Genomic DNA, 15,974 nt, shown 5'->3' with positions numbered 1-15,974 from the left:
CCTGGAATTCCCAATGGAATTGTCTTTATTAAATCAATTTCTGCAGGAGTCTTGGTGTCTCAGTTCAAGTGTGGGAGCCTCAGGGGGGTTTCCTCTTGCCTTGGGGCTCGGGCTCCCGCAGTACTTCCCGTGTTCCTTCCCTTGCTGTCAGTGACCTGCTGACAATGCTGGCCTGTGCCTCCACTCCAGTCGGGTGGGTGCAGGCAGCCAGAGTAACCCCAAGCCCAGACTCCGTAAGTTCAGGGGAAAGCCACCCTGTTGGCTCACAGCTTCCCAGTGTGCAAGCACAGGCTCTGCATCCCCGCCAAGCCTGCTGCCCTGGAGGGCACTCATGGCTGCATCCTCCCACGCCGCGGGCAGCAGCACCGCTTCCTGCACACCCTGCCACTTAGTGTGACCCTGAGTCCCTTCAGCAGCTTGATATACATCGATTCTAAAGCCACATGCTTCAGGAAGCCCCATCCTGCTAAGCAGGCCCCTGGGAAGCCCCCTCCCATGACAAGATCGGGAACCCCAGTGGCTCAGTCAGCCTGAAGCGGCCAGTCCTGGGAGCCCGTCTTGAAGGGGAGAAGCAGGCCAGGCTGACCCCACTCCCCCACACTGCCTGCGGCTGATGTGTCCTCGTGTTTGCTTGAGTCTGGCAGAACTCCCTCCCCCTCCCTGGGCCCCCATCATTTATTTGTTGAAGAAATCTATAGCTCGCTTGTCCTACAGAATGTCCCATTCTGGGTTCTGCTGTTTGCTTCCTTGTGGTGGAGATTCACATGCTTGTGGCTCCTGACAGCAGGAGGAGCCTCTAGCACGTTCAGGTTCAGGGCCTCTGCCCAGGCATGAGATGTCTGCTCAGTTCTGTTGGTGATGCTAGGATTGACCAGCAGGACAGGTGTTGTCAGCCAGCCGTCAGTCTCTTATCCAATGGTTTTAAACAGCCGTGGATACTTGCCTGCACCTAATACTTCCTTGGTGGTTGCAAACTGGTGAATTCTGTTCTCTGCATTATTAGCTGGAATTCTATGAAGGACTCTTCCTCGTCCTCTAGTTGATTACCTTGAAACACCATTTGGACAGAAAAGGCGGGGCAATGCCTGTTTCCCCCTTTCTCAGTTTTCAGAATACTGAGTTGATGCCCTGGCGATGGCCAGTGATCACCAGGGGAGCTTTTTATGGAGGGGTCCTGAGCTTCCTAATGAACTCTTAGGTTGTTTCAGTCCATGGCAGGCATACTTTTTGATACCCAATTTGTCCATGTTTGGCCTGAGGGCGGCCTCAGGCTGGCTCCTGCAGTCCTTTGACACAAGCCTCTGGTCTTCGTGGCTTGCCGGCCAACGTGATGGCCCAGGCTCCTCCCGGGTTTGTCCTGCCGAGCCTGGTGCAGGCGTCTCCCCATGCAGGCGTCTCCTCCTTCCTTGGTATGAAGATAGCATTTAGATACCACAACCTGGGCACCAGGAATGATGGCTGCTCCTGGGTTTTCTATACTGGTAGAGCTTTTGAATAAATAGAGCTAGGAAATATGTATTTTTTATATGAAAAAAAATTTAGGAGTTTGTACAGAGATTTCCCAATTAAAATGTAAGATTATAGGGTTTTACTTCTTTGATTTTACGCTTATTTCTTTTTCCATCTATGCCAAAAATCTCAATTCCTGCCAATACCAGTATAATTATGTATTTTCTTTCTCCTATAACACATATCCTATCTTCAAAATGTGAAATATTATAATAAATCATATAATAGTAAATTATGCTGAAGTATATAAATTTAAATAACAAATGATAACTTACATAAAGTAATATATGGTAGAATAATAAGGCTACTGAAGACTAAGGTTGCTCTGCTTTTTATCCTTAGGGTAAATTCTGCTAAGACTATATGAGCACAGTCGTGCCTTCAAGTCACAAAGTCACTGTTTTCTCTGTGTGGTGAGGCCACCTGCTGACGCTTAGGTCTACTACAACTTTAAATGGATGTTTCTCTGCCTGAAAACAAAGTGTATTTCTTTTAGAGCATTTAGTAAACAATAAAAACTGTAGACCTGATGTTTGTTCTGCCAAGAACTTCTCACCCGTGGTCTCCCTGAGGGAGGTGTCGGTGGGGAGAGACGAGGTTCAGAGAGGCGAGGACACAGGCGCAGGCCATGCAGCCGGGGAGCGGCAGCACCAGGGGTCGGACCTGTGTCTGATTTGCAAGTCTGCCTCTGTGGCTTTAACACAGGTGTGTTTGTCCTCACAGGAAATCTTCTTTTCCTTTGGAAAATTTTTTTCCAGCCTCCAAAAAAGTTTTTAAAAAATTTGCCCAAGCTCTATGTGCTATGAAACCAACTGGGTTAATTTTCTACTTTATCAGTTGTATCAGTCTCAAACTTTGATGCTTCCAGCCTAGTTTTTATTTGGGAGGTCATAGATTCTCCAAGCATCCAGTGATAGACATGGAACTTTTCCACAGGAAATCATGCATACCCACAAACATGTGCATCCAATTTCAGCGGCATCCCAGGCCCCCACAGCCTGCTTTTGAACCTCCTAACAGGTCCGTGAGCCAGGATTCAGAACTCCAAGCCCAGACTTGGATTAAATTTTACCCACCAAATTACCACAGCACGGCTGATGTGTAGTAACCACACTGCTCCTAGTTTTGCCTGATTTTCCCATCCCAGCTTTTTGTGAGAACTAGGGAGGCAGAGGAGAGCTGGAGAGAGGAAAAGCAATAGGAGAGACTGTGCCACAGGGGGTATCCCACACAATCCACACCTGGGACAGAGGGGTCGAGATGCACAGCCCAGCCCTGCACAGGTCACAAGACCTCACACATTGGCCAAATCTTTTTTGGTTATAATTAATGCCCCTAAAAGTCAGCTCTCTAAAGGAGGATCAACTAATGGACATGTTGGACAATCGTAATCAGGAAACCAGCTGGTGCTTTTTCTTATTGGATAGACAATGTTAGTGTCTGTTGGGTATTTCTTGGAATGCTGATTCAGTCTTCATTCAGTGTTTACTGATCACCTAGTTTGTGCATGTGGGGCCCCTTATTGTTAAGTAAATAACCACCCCTTACTGTGTTTTGTTTTCTTTTTTGGTGGCTGGCTGGTGTGGGGATCTGAACCCTTGACCTTGGTGTTATCAGCACCATGCTCTAACCAAGTGAGCTAACTGGGCAGCCTCCTTATTGTTAAAATGTAGGCCTCAATGGTGCTGGAACAATTGGACATCCACATGCAACAAAATGAATATAGACATAGATCTTACACCCCTTACAAAAATCAACTCAGAATGGTTCACAGACCTAAATGTAAAAGGCAAAACTATACAACTCCTAGAAGATTACATAAGAGAAAATCTAGGTGACCTTGGGTTTGGCAATGATTTTCTAGACATAGCACCAAAGGCATGATCCATGAAAGAAAGAATTGGTAACCTGGACTTCATTAAAATTAAAAATTTCTCCTCTGCAAAAGACACTGTCAAGAGAATAAAAAGAAGCCACAGGCTGGGAGAAAATACTAGCAGAAGACATGCTTGATAAAGGACTATTATAAACTATGCAAAGAACTCTGTAAACTCAACATAAGAAAACAACCCGATGATAAAATGGGCCAAAGACCTTAACAGGTACCTCACCAAAAAAAGATATGCAGATGGAAAAAAGCCTATGGAAAGATGCTCTGCACGTCCTATGTCGTCAGGGACATGCAATTAAAACAGTAATGAGATACCACTGCGCATTTTGGAATGGCCAAAATCCAGAAAACTGACCACACCAAATGCTGACAAGGATGTGGAGCCACAGGAACTTCCGTTCATTGCTGCTGGGAATGAAAAATGGTCCAGCCACTCTGGAAGACAGTTTGGCAGTTTCTTAAAAAATGAAACATACTCTTACTGTATGATCCAGCAAGCACGCTCCTTAGTATTTACCCAAAGGAACTGAACACTTACGTCCACATAAAAACCTGCAAACAGAAGTTTATAGCAGCTCGATTCATAATTGCCAAAACTTGGAAGCAACCAAGATGTCCTTCAGGTGGATGGATAAGTAAACCGTGATGTGTCTGGACAATGTAACGCTACTTGGTGCTAAAGAAAAACGAGCCATCAAGCTGTGAAAAGACACAGAGGAAACTTAGATGCATGTTACTAAGTGAAAGAAGAAGCCAGTGTGAAAAGGCCACGTACTGTGTGATTCCAACTATAGGACATTCTGGAAAAGACAAAACTATGGAGACAGTAAAAAGATCAGTGTTTGCCGGGAGTTAGGCTGGAGAGGTGAGTAGGCGGAGCACAGACAGTTTTTACAACAACGATACTATTCTGGACGATTCTATAATGGTGGATACGTGTCATTACACATTTATCCAAACCCACAGAATGTGCACCACCAAGAGTGACCCTCATGTGCACTATGGGCTTCGGGTGATAATGATGGGTCAATGCAGGTTCATCAACTGTGACAAGTGGGCCACTCTGGTGGGGGATGTTGACAGTGGGAGAGCCGTGCGTGCGTGAGGGAAGAGGGGATATGGGAAATCTCTGTACCTTCTGCTTGATTTGGCAGCAAACCTAAAACTGCTCTAAAAAGCACGTGTGGCCTCCTTTTCCCTCTCTCCTGCCCCAGCCCCCTGCCTGCTGCCCCCTTCTAAACTCTTGTCTTTTCCTCCTCAGCTACCACGAATCACACCGCATTGAACGTCCTGAGCACAGCCCCCACCCCTTCAGAATTACTTCCTTCATAACAGGTCCTCCGAATCAGAACAGCTGGGCCAAAGGCATTTCCTCCTCCTGGCAGCGCCCCTCAAATCCTCTCTGCTCCCGGCGCCCCCCCCACCCCGAGCTGAAGCCACATGGGGCCCCAGCCCGGCCCAGGCCCTAACTTCCCCCTCCTGCCCCTCCCCACCTTCCTCCAGCCTCTATGCGTCATGAAGTTCTGGGCACGGGATCAGGTAGACGGACAGGCAGACAGATGGACAGGCATGGATCTGTGGACCCATGCGGGCCCTGGTGACGGCCACACGGGTGGCATAAGTGGGGCTGTGGCCGGTGTTAGAGGCACAGGCTCCTGGATGGAAAGGGGCTGCTGGGGCCCAGCCTGAGGGGCTGGTGGCCTGGAAGGGACCCGGCTACTCCAGGCTGCTGTCCCCATTGCTGAAGAGGCCTGTGCAGTGGGTACTGCTGCCATCGAGTGTCTCCTGTGAGAGATGACCTCAGATGTGGCCCACCTCTTTAAAGACACCATCTTAAGACTTTGTTCATGGGGGCCTTTCACTTTTAATAACCTTTTCTGGTTACCAGAGTAATGCACAGCCACAGAGAACATTAGTGGCCTGCTTTGCTACGATCTCACACTTCTGTGCTCGATTCCCTCTCCTCCCCCTGCCTCCTCCCCTCCCCCTCCTTCCCTCCCTGTCTCTGTCTCTGTCTGCCTGTGTACGTCCCAGGGTCTTCGCTTGGACCATTTCTACAGCCAGAAAGCTGGGCCCATTCCTTCCACAGGGAGTCCTCGAGCCTGGGCTATAGTCCCGCCTTGTCACCCAGAGCCTCTTGTCCTCCCCTCCCAGGACTCGTCATGCTGAATGGGGACACCTTCCTCATGCTCTTGGAGCAAGATTGCCTTGTGCTGCTCTGGTCCCCGCACCCAGCTTAGAGCTTAGACTGCACACCCAGTGGGCCCCCCCGTAAAATCTTGTTGAGATAACAAGGGTGAGCCACAATGGTGCCCAGTGCGTACAGCCATCTCTGTCCCAGAAGTCACATGCACAGCCCCCTATGAACTCCTTCTGCTGAGCCGGGAGGCAGGCAGGGCATGGAGACGAAGCAAGCCCATTTCTCTAAGGGCAACACCAAGTCCTTGTAAACAAGCCAGATGCAGGGCACCGTGCACCAAGCCAGGCCTGCTCCTTGCAGCACCCCCACCCAACTGGGCCACCTGCCTCTGCTCCCAGGTAGGCAGAAACATGCACAGGTGCACTGTGGGTGCCTGGGAGCAGAGGGCCCTGGGAAAGACGGAGCGTTCCTGCACCTGTGTGTGTGTGTATGTGTGTGTGCGTGTGCATGCTCCAGAGTGTGTGTGTATGCAGGCAACCTTGGCTCTGGCTCCATAAATAACCGTGGCCTGGAAGAAGGGCCACGTGGAGGCAGCCCGCACCATGGGGAACCCGGAGATGGTTGTCTGGAGCCTTGCCTGCTGCTTGGCAATGGCAAGTGCAGCAAAGGTAAGCAAGAGTCCAGCAGAGGGACCAGGGCCCTCCCCCTGAACCAGAGCTGGAAACTGGGACAGGACTAGAGGAGGGAAGACAGGGTCCCAGCCAAAGAAAGAGAACCCAGCAACAGTCACACAGTCTGCAGGACCAGCCAGTGCTTTGCTCCTTCTCTTTCATATGATGACTCCGGCTGCTGGATAAAATACAGTATGCCCAATGACACTGGAATTTCAGATAAACCATTAATAATTCTTTTTTGGTGGCTGGCTGGCCAGTGCGGGGATCCAAACCTGTGACCTGGGTCTTATAAGGCCGCGCTCTAACCAACTGTGCTAACCGGCCAGTCCACCACAAATAATTTTGGTATTAGTATGTCCCACACAATATTTGGAACATACTTATACTAAAACAAAAACAAAAAACATTGTTTATCTGAAATTCAAGTATAAGTGGACCTTGAGTTTTTATTTGCTAAGCAGTGGAGCAGCGGAGAGGCAGCTCGGGCCTTCCAGCAGGGCCTCTGCTGGAACGCTCCTCTGATGTCTGGCTCCCCTCCAGAGTCGGGAGCATGAATCTATAGCATCTGCCCCTCCAGCTGCTCGCCCATGAGTGCGAAGAACAAGGCACAGAAACCCCAACAGCCCGGTCTCTACCCTCAGCAGGACTTGCACAGGGGACCCAGCCCCCACCCCTCCATTCTCCGACCTGCTGTCTCTCCACCCCTCATCCCACTCTCTCAGGCCCTGGGGACCCCCCCCCCACCCAGTCGGGCATCCTTCCTGCCCCTGGGACCCGCCCCCTTGAACCTGGAGGTTCTAACGCTGGTCTTGGGCTCCCTGCCGTGCAGGGAGGTCACTCTCTTTCTAGGGAGAGTTCTCTTTGGGGTGCTGGAAGGTCCAGGCTTCTTCCCTGCTGCTCCAGCACCCACCATTACTTCTTGCCATGCTGCCGCTCTGGCTAGGGTCCCCATGCCCTTGGGGCCCCCCTCTGAAGCCCTGAGGCCAATCTCGATCACACGGACACTTCTGTGAAGTGACTTCCCAGCACCCCGGGTGCTGACCCGGCTCTGCACCCTTCCCATTGGTGTGTGTGTAGGTGGAGCAGGCTCGATGCCCGGCAGCTGTTCCCCAAAGTGCTGGCAGGTGCTGCTCCAGCTCCATGCTCTCCAGCTCCAGCCTGCCCCGCGCTCCCACCCCAGTGTGGCAGGGGACCCAGCAGCCCAGACTTCAGAGGCTGGGCCTGGGGGTTCAGGGCCATCCTGCCTTTCCCACCTGGAACCTGGCACAGGGGAGAGCCAGGAAGCAGCGACCTGCCACTGCCACCCGGGCAGGCGGAACTGCTCCTGTGCTTGCTCGGGATAGACAGGAGGTGAGGACAAAAGCTGGGCCCTGAGGCCAGACAGCTGCTTCCCAGTAGGGTGACCGAGCAGGAAGGCTGCTGAACCTCAGTTCCCTCAGGGACAGTGGGCAGATGAGCGCCCACTCCAGGCCCCTCATGAGGATGGACGTGTTGGCCCACGTGGGCACGCAGCAGCAGTTCTGATGGCCCGGGGTGGGATGGGGTCTTTACCAGCAGGGAGCACAGTGCTGCAAGGACTTGGCCACTTAGCTGGATGTGCCCAGACAGTGAAGCCCTGTGGGGGGAGATGAGGGAAGCAGAAAGAAGGGCCCACCCTCAGGAGGTTCACAGTTGGGTATGAAACACTCAGGATACACTGAGAATCTACCACTGCCAGCAGCCAGACAGCCCCCGCTCTGACGGCAAACAGGCTACAAGGGAGACAATGTTATTGCCCATCTTACAGATGGGGAAACTGAGGCTCAAGGTCACAGCCAGGCAACCACAATCAGAACCAAACCTCTACCCAGCCCTCAGGAGGCTTCCCAAGTGGGAACACTGGTTGAAACAGCTTCCTCTGAGATTCAAGGAGCAGGAATCCCCCTGGGGTGTGGGGGGCCCTGGGCAAGTGGCAGGGGGCCCCGCTCTGGTCTCAGGGGCAGATTCGTCCTCCTTTGAAACTGTCTCTGGGGAGCCTCTAGATCCAGGCCTACCAGGCCTGAGCTCACCTGACCTGCCGTGACTCACTCCCAGCTGGGCGCAGTGTACACGGAGGGGGGTTTCGTGGAAGGCGTCAACAGGAAGCTCAACCTCCTGGGCGACTCTGTGGACATCTTCAAGGGCATCCCCTTCGCCGCCCCCACCAAGACCCTGGAGAACCCCCAGCCGCACCCTGGCTGGCAAGGTGGGAGCGGGCAGGGGCCGGGCCGGCCCTGCGGGGGCTGGTGTGGGCAGCGGCCGTTCTCACGCCACCCCCTCCCTGCCTGCAGGGACCCTGAAGGCCAAGAACTTCAAGAAGCGATGCCTGCAGGCCACTGTCACCCAGGATGCCACCTACGGGAGCGAAGACTGCCTCTACCTCAACATCTGGGTCCCCCAGGGCAGGAAGCAAGGTCTGCCCCCTGCCCACTCCCACGGGAGCCCCCAAGTAGCCAGAGCCCCGGGCCCTGCTCCTGGCTTGTGTCTGGGGACTGCAAGGCTGAACCTCCCTGAAATCAGCACAGAGGTGGGGAGGGGACCTCCCGCTACTGGACCCCCAGCCTGGGGCAGGGCAGACCCAGGGTGCACGTGCCGCACAGGAACAGGGGACTAGCTGGGGAGGGGGCTGGGTGGGGTCTGGGGTCACGTGTCTGCTCCCTCTCCTCAGTCTCTTGGGACCTGCCCGTCATGATCTGGATCTACGGAGGCGCCTTCCTCATGGGGGCCGGCCACGGGCCCAACTTCTTCAACGTCTACTTGTATGATGGCCAGGAGATTGCCACACGCGGCAACGTCATCGTGGTCACCTTTAACTACCGCGTCGGCCCCCTTGGCTTTCTCAGCACTGGGGACACCAACCTGCCAGGTCCGCTGGGTGCCCTCGGCACAGGGGGGTGGGACAGTACAAGTGCTGGACCTCATGAGCTCCGAGCCCAGGAGGAGGACGCTCCTTAGTGCCCCTTAACCCCAAACAACTCCTGACAGCCCCACAGAAAGGTCCAGAATCCCATTCACAGAGCCAGGAAGCTGAAGTTGAGTCGTGAGACACAGGAGCCCCTTGGCAGCTGTAGCAAAATAAAAGAGGCTGCAGGATAGACAGGCAGACAGATTGAGACAGACAGAAACCGAGAGGAGCAGGGACAGGGAGCCAAACAGGAGACAGAAAACGACACCTTGAAGCAGAGACGCCTGCGGACACAGAAGCACAGGACAGACAACAGGAGGGGCTGTGGCAGGGAATGGGAAAGAAAAGCGGGGCCTGGCCATTCTGCCCCGACCCCCACAGCACCCCACCCTGGCTCAGCCTCCTGGGGACCCACCATCGGCCATCCTGGGTCCTACCAGGGTCTGCACACGGTTGAGGACACTTTCATCCCACCCATGTTGATCTGCATCTACTACACGTGGGCCGGGGGCCGGGGGCCGGGGGTCCCTGATAAAGGCTCCTCCCCTTCCCTGCCCCAGGGAACTATGGCCTTTGGGATCAGCACATGGCCATCGCTTGGGTGAAGAGGAACATCGCTGCCTTTGGGGGGGACCCCAACAACATCACCATCTTTGGGGAATCAGCAGGAGGTGCCAGCGTCTCTCTGCAGGTCTGGGGACCCCTGGGGGGGAGGGCCAGCCCCCAAGGGTGGGGGGGAGCTGACAGGGGTGGTGAGGGTGGGAGGAGAGGAGTGGGACTGGAGCTGATGTGCTGGGGTGTCCTTGCCCGGGCCTGGGGTGGGCAGGGCAGGGTGTGGCCTTGGTGACTGGACTTCCGGGTGCTGCAGACCCTCTCCCCCTACAACAAGGGCCTCATCCGACGAGCCATCAGCCAGAGTGGTGTGGCACTGAGCCCCTGGGTCATCCAGAAGAACCCACTCTTTTGGGCCAAAAAGGTAAGCAGAGGGCAGGGGAAGAGGCTCGGTTTAGATGCCCGGGCAAGGGGCCCTGCCCATTCCCATTCTCTGTCCTGGATTCCGTCCTTGCCCCCAAATCATTCTGTACCCTAAGCACTGACCTTGCTTACCTGCCTACCCTGCCCTTGCCCCCAGGTTGCTGAGAAGGTGGGCTGCCCCGTGGATGACACCGCCAGGATGGCCAGGTGTCTGAAGGTGACCGACCCCCGTGCCCTGACGCTGGCCTATAAGATGCCCCTGGCAGGCATGGAGTGTAAGTGGGTGCTGCTGGGGGAAGGAAGGGGGACTGGGGCAGGGAGGGCGCTGCTGGGCAGGGCCCTGCTTCTGGAGAAGAGAGGAAGGTGCCAGGCTGACGTGTCCCTGTCACTAACTGGCGTCCCTAGGCAACGTGTCACCCCCTGCCCCCATGGGCCTCAGTGGCCCCAGCTGTATGGGGGAGGGGTGCGGTCCTTTCTTCTCCTTGTCCGTGAGTCATGGAGGTCCCCCTGGAGGAGCCGACGAGCTTTGGGCCCGCTCCCTCTAGCAGGGTGCACGCGTGCTGCAGTTGGCACGCAGCTTTAGGGAGACCCAGTCCTCAGGCCAGGCCTCCATGCAGCCGGCCTGCTTCCCTCCTTCTCCCACCCAACGGACTGAGCCCCACTGCAGCGCTGGCCCTTCGTGCTGGGCTATTCTACACCCCAAGAGGCTTGGGGACCCATCGGCAAACACCTATGAGTGTCAGCCGTGCCCGCCTGGTGCCGGGCTTCTCTCCTGCTCATTCCTCCAAGGCAGAGAGCAGTGGAGCCCCAGCACGTGCATGTTTACCTGAAGTGAATGAAACCGTGAGTGCCAGGCAAGACGGGCCCACACAGCCAGCACAGCCCCGGTGCCAACCCGCTGTTTCGTCTGGAGCTCAGCTGGAAGAGAAAGGGCTGTGCGGGGCCGAATGAAAGCTGGCGCGGCCACCTGCCCTGTGCCAGCTGTGTGGTCCTTCAGGGCCTGGTTCAGGGGTCCCGAGGGCAATGCCGACCACACGCAGGTTTCGGCTCACAGGCTAGAACCCAGCCCCGAGAGAGGGGGGCCTCCATCTCCATTCGCTCCCCCAACTGCTTCTAGGTCTTCCTCCCTCCTGATTTAGGTCCAGCAAGAAGAGAGAGAGAGAAGGGGGGGACTGGCGCTGAAGCGAGGGGACAGCCTGGCCCCTGGACCAGGAGCTCTCCACCTGGCACATTCAGCAAAGTCTGGAGACGTTTTTGATGGTCACGGCTGGGGAGGGAGGTGCTACTGGAACCTGGTGGCTGGACGCCAGGGATTCTGCTCAACCCCCTGCACCGCACAGGACAGCCCCCGCCCCACCTAGAATTACCGGTTTAATTCACTTCAGGGAAAGATGCAAATGATGGGTTCCATTGCTCTCTGACTTAGAGGAATGAGCAGGACAGAAGCCCCAAGTGTCCTTACTGAGGTAGAGAAACCCTGGTCCAGATCTGAGAGGGAAGATGTCCAGCTCCAGCCCCAAGAGGCCAAGGGGAGGGTCAGGCAGACACCGGGAGGGACAAGGACCTGTGGCTCTCCCCCCCTGCAGACCCCATGCTGCACTACCTGGGCTTCATCCCTGTCATCGATGGAGACTTCATCCCTGATGACCCTGTCAACCTGTACGCCAACGCTGCTGACATCGACTACATAGCAGGCACCAACAACATGGACGGCCACATATTTGCCACCATCGACGTGCCGGCCATTGATAGGACCAACAAGGTTGTCACAGAGTAAGCAGGGGGCACAGGACCCAGAAGCAACACATGAAGGAATGAGCCTGGTGGGAGGCGTCTGCAGAGGGTTGGAAGTGAGGAAGTTAGCACCGTGTCAAGGGGGTGTACAGACACCCTCCCGCTGGCATTGAGGGGACGGTCCAGTGCCTGCTTGGTCCCTGCAGGGAGGACTTCTACAAGCTGGTCAGAGGGCTCACCATCACCAAGGGGCTCAGAGGCACCAATGCCACCTTTGATGTCTACACCAAGCCCTGGGCCCAGGACCCATCGGAGGAGAAGAAGAAGAAGACTGTGGTGGACTTTGAGACTGACGTCCTCTTCCTGGTGCCCACGGAGATCGCCCTGGCCCAGCACAGAGCCAACGCCAAGTGAGGATCTGGCAGGGATGGCTCCCTGGGGAGCCGCTGCACCCTCCTGCTGAGGCCTCTCAGCCAAGCCATAGATCTAGCTCTGAGTTTCCTATCAGTCAAGGCAAAAAGAGAAACAGCTGAGGGCATAAACCTCGTTCAATCAAATGCAAAATGCAAGTTCACTTGTAGAGAAAAAAAAGTCTTTCTTTTTTCTGGGGGGATGTGGGAGAGCAGCCGGCCGGTGCAGGGATCGAGCACGGACCTCGGTGTGATCCACGCCACACTCTCACTTAACAAAAAATCTTTCCCGATACTGTAAAAGAGGAGAAAGATGCCTAAAAACATTTCGTAGAGGCCAGGTGTGGCCTCTACGAAATCACAGAATTGAAATCACAGAATCCATGAATCCGTGCAGGTGGCCTGCAGCTCTCCCTGCTGGGTGGCAGGTCTGTCTCCTCGTGAGCCTGCGGGAGCCGCCCGCCTTCCCCGCTGCCCCTGGCCTCCCTCCGGGGCCCCCTGCCGACCTGGGCCGTCTCTCCTCCCCCTCAGGGGTGCCAAGACCTACAGCTACCTGTTTGCCCATCCCTCTCGGATGCCTGTCTACCCCAAGTGGGTGGGTGCCGACCACACCGACGACATCCAGTACGTCTTCGGGAAGCCCTTCTCCACCCCACTGGGCTACCGGCTCCAAGACAGGACTGTCTCCAAGGCCATGATCGCCTACTGGACCAACTTCGCCAGAACTGGGTAAGGCGTGGGTTGAGCCCAGGGCCAAGAGCAGTAAACACCAGGGCCTCCTGCCACCGTGGCCCTGCAGCTTGGGTTCCGGTCCCTGTTCCCTCTCTTGCCAGCCGGGAGACTTTAGGCAAGTTGCTTACCTTCCCAGAGCCTCGGTGTCCCCGTGTGTACATGAGCATAAGAGGCCACACACACGACCCTGCAAGGTGCTGCGACGCTGGGGGTCAGCTCGAAGGCAGACACAGGCCTCCAGCCTCCTAGGAGTCCTGTCTCCGCCCCACCTCTTTTCACTCTGCAGGGACCCCAACATGGGCCACTCGGCCGTGCCCACCCACTGGGATCCCTACACGGCAGAGAATGGTGACTACTTGGAGATCACCAAGAAGATGGATGACAGCTCCATGAAGCAGCACCTGAGGACCAGCTACCTGCAGTACTGGACCCTGACCTACCAGGCGCTGCCCACGGTGACCGGCCAGGATTTCACCCCTGTGCCCCCCTCGGGCAACTTGGAGGCCGCCCCTGCACCCCCCTGGGGCGACTTGGAGGCCACCCCTGCGTCCCCAGAGGGCGACTCAGAGGCCACCCCTACATCCCCAGAGGGCGACTCAGAGGGCACACCTGCGCCTGCCCCTCAGCCCCCCTTGAGTGACTTGGAGGCTATCCCCACCCCCCCAGCAAGTGACTCCGAGGCTACCCCCTACCCCCTCAGAGGGTGACTCTGAGGCCATGCTCATGTCCCCCTTGGGCAACTTGGGAGCCACCCCTGCGCACCCCACGGGTGACTCTGAGGGGGCTCAGATGCCCATAATCATTGGTTTCCAGCGTCCCACAAACCTCAGCCCCAAGAGGCCACAAGGGTGGGCCCCCAGGGGCCCACTCCCCTCCTGAGCTCTTCCCAAATAAAACCTCATCTCTCTGTGTATTGTCTGTCTTTGCTCCCGTGACCCCCGGACTGGGATTCAGGCACAGGTCACTCCAAAGCCTGCTTCGTCCCCTGCACCAGGCTGCTGGCTCCCAAGGGGTTGGGCTGTGGTAGGCAGTGGCCTCCTCTGGACCAGCAAAGCCAGCCATGCCCCAGCCCTCTGGAGTGCAGGAGTGACATCTGTGTTCTAACTGGGGTCTGGGGAACTCACTTGGAAAGAGAAATGGATTCTGCTCCTCCAGCCGGGTTCAAGTCAGAGATCACACGGGAAGGTCAGAAGCAGAGTATGCCAAGGGTGCAGGGTGGTGGATGTCCTGGTCCCCACCAGGTGCTGGCCCCTGGGCAGTGTCCAATGGCCCTGGCAGAGTTGGCAGGACATGGGCAGAAGTGTGGGCCTCATGTGGCCTTGTGAGGAGGGCTCTGTGTACACCCTCCTTGTAGACATTTATAGATATTTACAGGGAATGAGGCCCTGCGGGGGTGGGGGATCACGTGCCTAAGGTCACCCAGAGCAAGGATTCAAGCCCAGGTCTATGACTGCAAAGCCAGTGCTGGGAACACAGCGGGGTCTTCCTCCCCACCCCTCACTCTCACAGGGGGAGAGTGCCCCTGTGGGGCAGGGTGGAGGCTCAGAGACCAGAGAAGAGACTCCAGAGTCCCGATCAGCTCAGCCTGGGTGTGTGTGTGTGGTGGCAGCAGCACCTGGAGGACCAGCCGGCTACTCTCTCTGCCTCTCCAGGGGCTCCAAGTCCTGTGGCCCCATGCAGCAGAGGAGTAGGGGGCACCCAGCCATCCTGTGACCACATGGGCTACCCTGGGCTTCTTGGTTTGGCCCAGGGGTCTCGTGTAAAGAGAGGACTCCCTGTTAAAGACTGAATGAGACAGACCATGACCGTGACACGGGCCTCTCCTGGTGACTGCCCCTTCTTCTGCCACATTGCTACTAACAAGACTTATGAAGTGTTTCCACCCGCTGGGTCTGCTCCCAGGAGCCTCCCAGCACTGAGAGAGAAACCCCTTGGACCCCAGGGCCCCTCTGTAGCCCTTGCACCTGCACTTCTCTCTCTGGGGAAAGCACAGTCATACGTACCGGTCATTCAGAAGGTCACATCCCTAGATGGTTGGGCCACGTTGGAAGGGCCTGGCTGTCGGGATCCATGTGTGTGTTCAGCCTCTGGGCTGTACCCAAAAGGCCTGCCTGGCAGAGGTGGGCCCTGTTGTGTGTCTGGGTGACACCAACAGCTGTCCAGAAGGAAGGGATAAGTCAGAGTTGCTCCGCAATCTGTCTGGCTCTTGCCTTTACAGACTCTCTCGAAGGGATGACGTAGAAAATACTCACGAGGTTCAGGCTGGAGGCTGCCCAGGATCCTGACTGCCACCTGACAGCCAGGTGCTAACCCATTAGCTCCTGATCTTGGAGAGCTCAGGACAAAGCTTTTTCCCACCCTGATGGGATGCATCTCAGGATTTCAGGGCTAAGGCTGTATCCTCGCGTGCCTGTGTATCATCAGTCTTGGTGGCATCTCTCCCCCCTGCCCTCCCACTGTGACATAACCACAGCCCAGACTGTGGACAAAGAACAGTCACCTGAGGGAGATGCAAGCTCTAAGGGCGCAGGGCCACGTGACCCTTTTAGGACAAGCTGGTGCCAACACGACTGAGTCATAAACGGGATCACCGAGACAGTGGACCTCAGAATCACATGGCCCTGATCTTCACCCCGGTCATCGAGGGGGAATGTCGGAGTCTGGCAGGAGTCAACACACTTATCCTGACAAACCAGCACTCACCCAACCTCCATGAAGCTCCAGCCAGGAGGAATGGCCATGAGGTGCCTGGCAGAGGGGCTGGGGCCTTCTGGGGGCATTTCTGGGTTAAATTAATAGTACAAGGAATCGCAGGATGCTGGAAATCCTGGTTCACAGGAGCAGGAATGCTTACGGAACAAAGTCCGCTGCATGTATTTGCTACATCACAAATCCTCCCGCAGACATGCAACAAGCAGGAAAAGGAATTCTGGGGTCAGAAGCAAGGATTCCAGGAGGATTCCGATTAAAGGGGAAGGGATGATCA

At 55.9% G+C, this 15,974-nt stretch overlaps 1 protein-coding gene across 1 annotated transcript; it reads left to right on the top strand.

The window, feature by feature from the left end:
• Positions 1 to 6,142: 6,142 nt before the first annotated feature.
• CEL (carboxyl ester lipase) lies at positions 6,143 to 13,695 on the top strand. Its single transcript, XM_063081645.1, has 11 exons — positions 6,143 to 6,208; positions 8,288 to 8,438; positions 8,524 to 8,646; positions 8,901 to 9,098; positions 9,698 to 9,828; positions 10,006 to 10,113; positions 10,270 to 10,387; positions 11,699 to 11,885; positions 12,053 to 12,256; positions 12,788 to 12,985; positions 13,275 to 13,695. The coding sequence occupies exons 1-11, from the start codon at positions 6,143 to 6,145 to the stop codon at positions 13,693 to 13,695; spliced, it is 1,905 nt and encodes a 634-aa protein (XP_062937715.1).
• Positions 13,696 to 15,974: the final 2,279 nt, after the last annotated feature.

The sequence above is a fragment of the Cynocephalus volans genome, chromosome 17, assembly GCF_027409185.1.
Source record: "Cynocephalus volans isolate mCynVol1 chromosome 17, mCynVol1.pri, whole genome shotgun sequence".
Lineage (NCBI taxonomy): Eukaryota > Metazoa > Chordata > Mammalia > Dermoptera > Cynocephalidae > Cynocephalus > Cynocephalus volans.
This window is presented reverse-complemented; position numbering and strand designations above follow the sequence as displayed.

Coding starts and splice junctions, on each gene's coding strand:
- CEL (XM_063081645.1), top strand. CDS start 6,143: ATGGGGAACCCGGAGATGGTTGTCTGGAGCCTTGCCTGCTGCTTGGCA. Junction 8,647..8,900: donor CCCCCAGGGCAGGAAGCAAG/GTCTGCCCCCTG, acceptor CCCTCTCCTCAG/TCTCTTGGGACCTGCCCGTC. Junction 12,986..13,274: donor ACCAACTTCGCCAGAACTGG/GTAAGGCGTGGG, acceptor TTCACTCTGCAG/GGACCCCAACATGGGCCACT.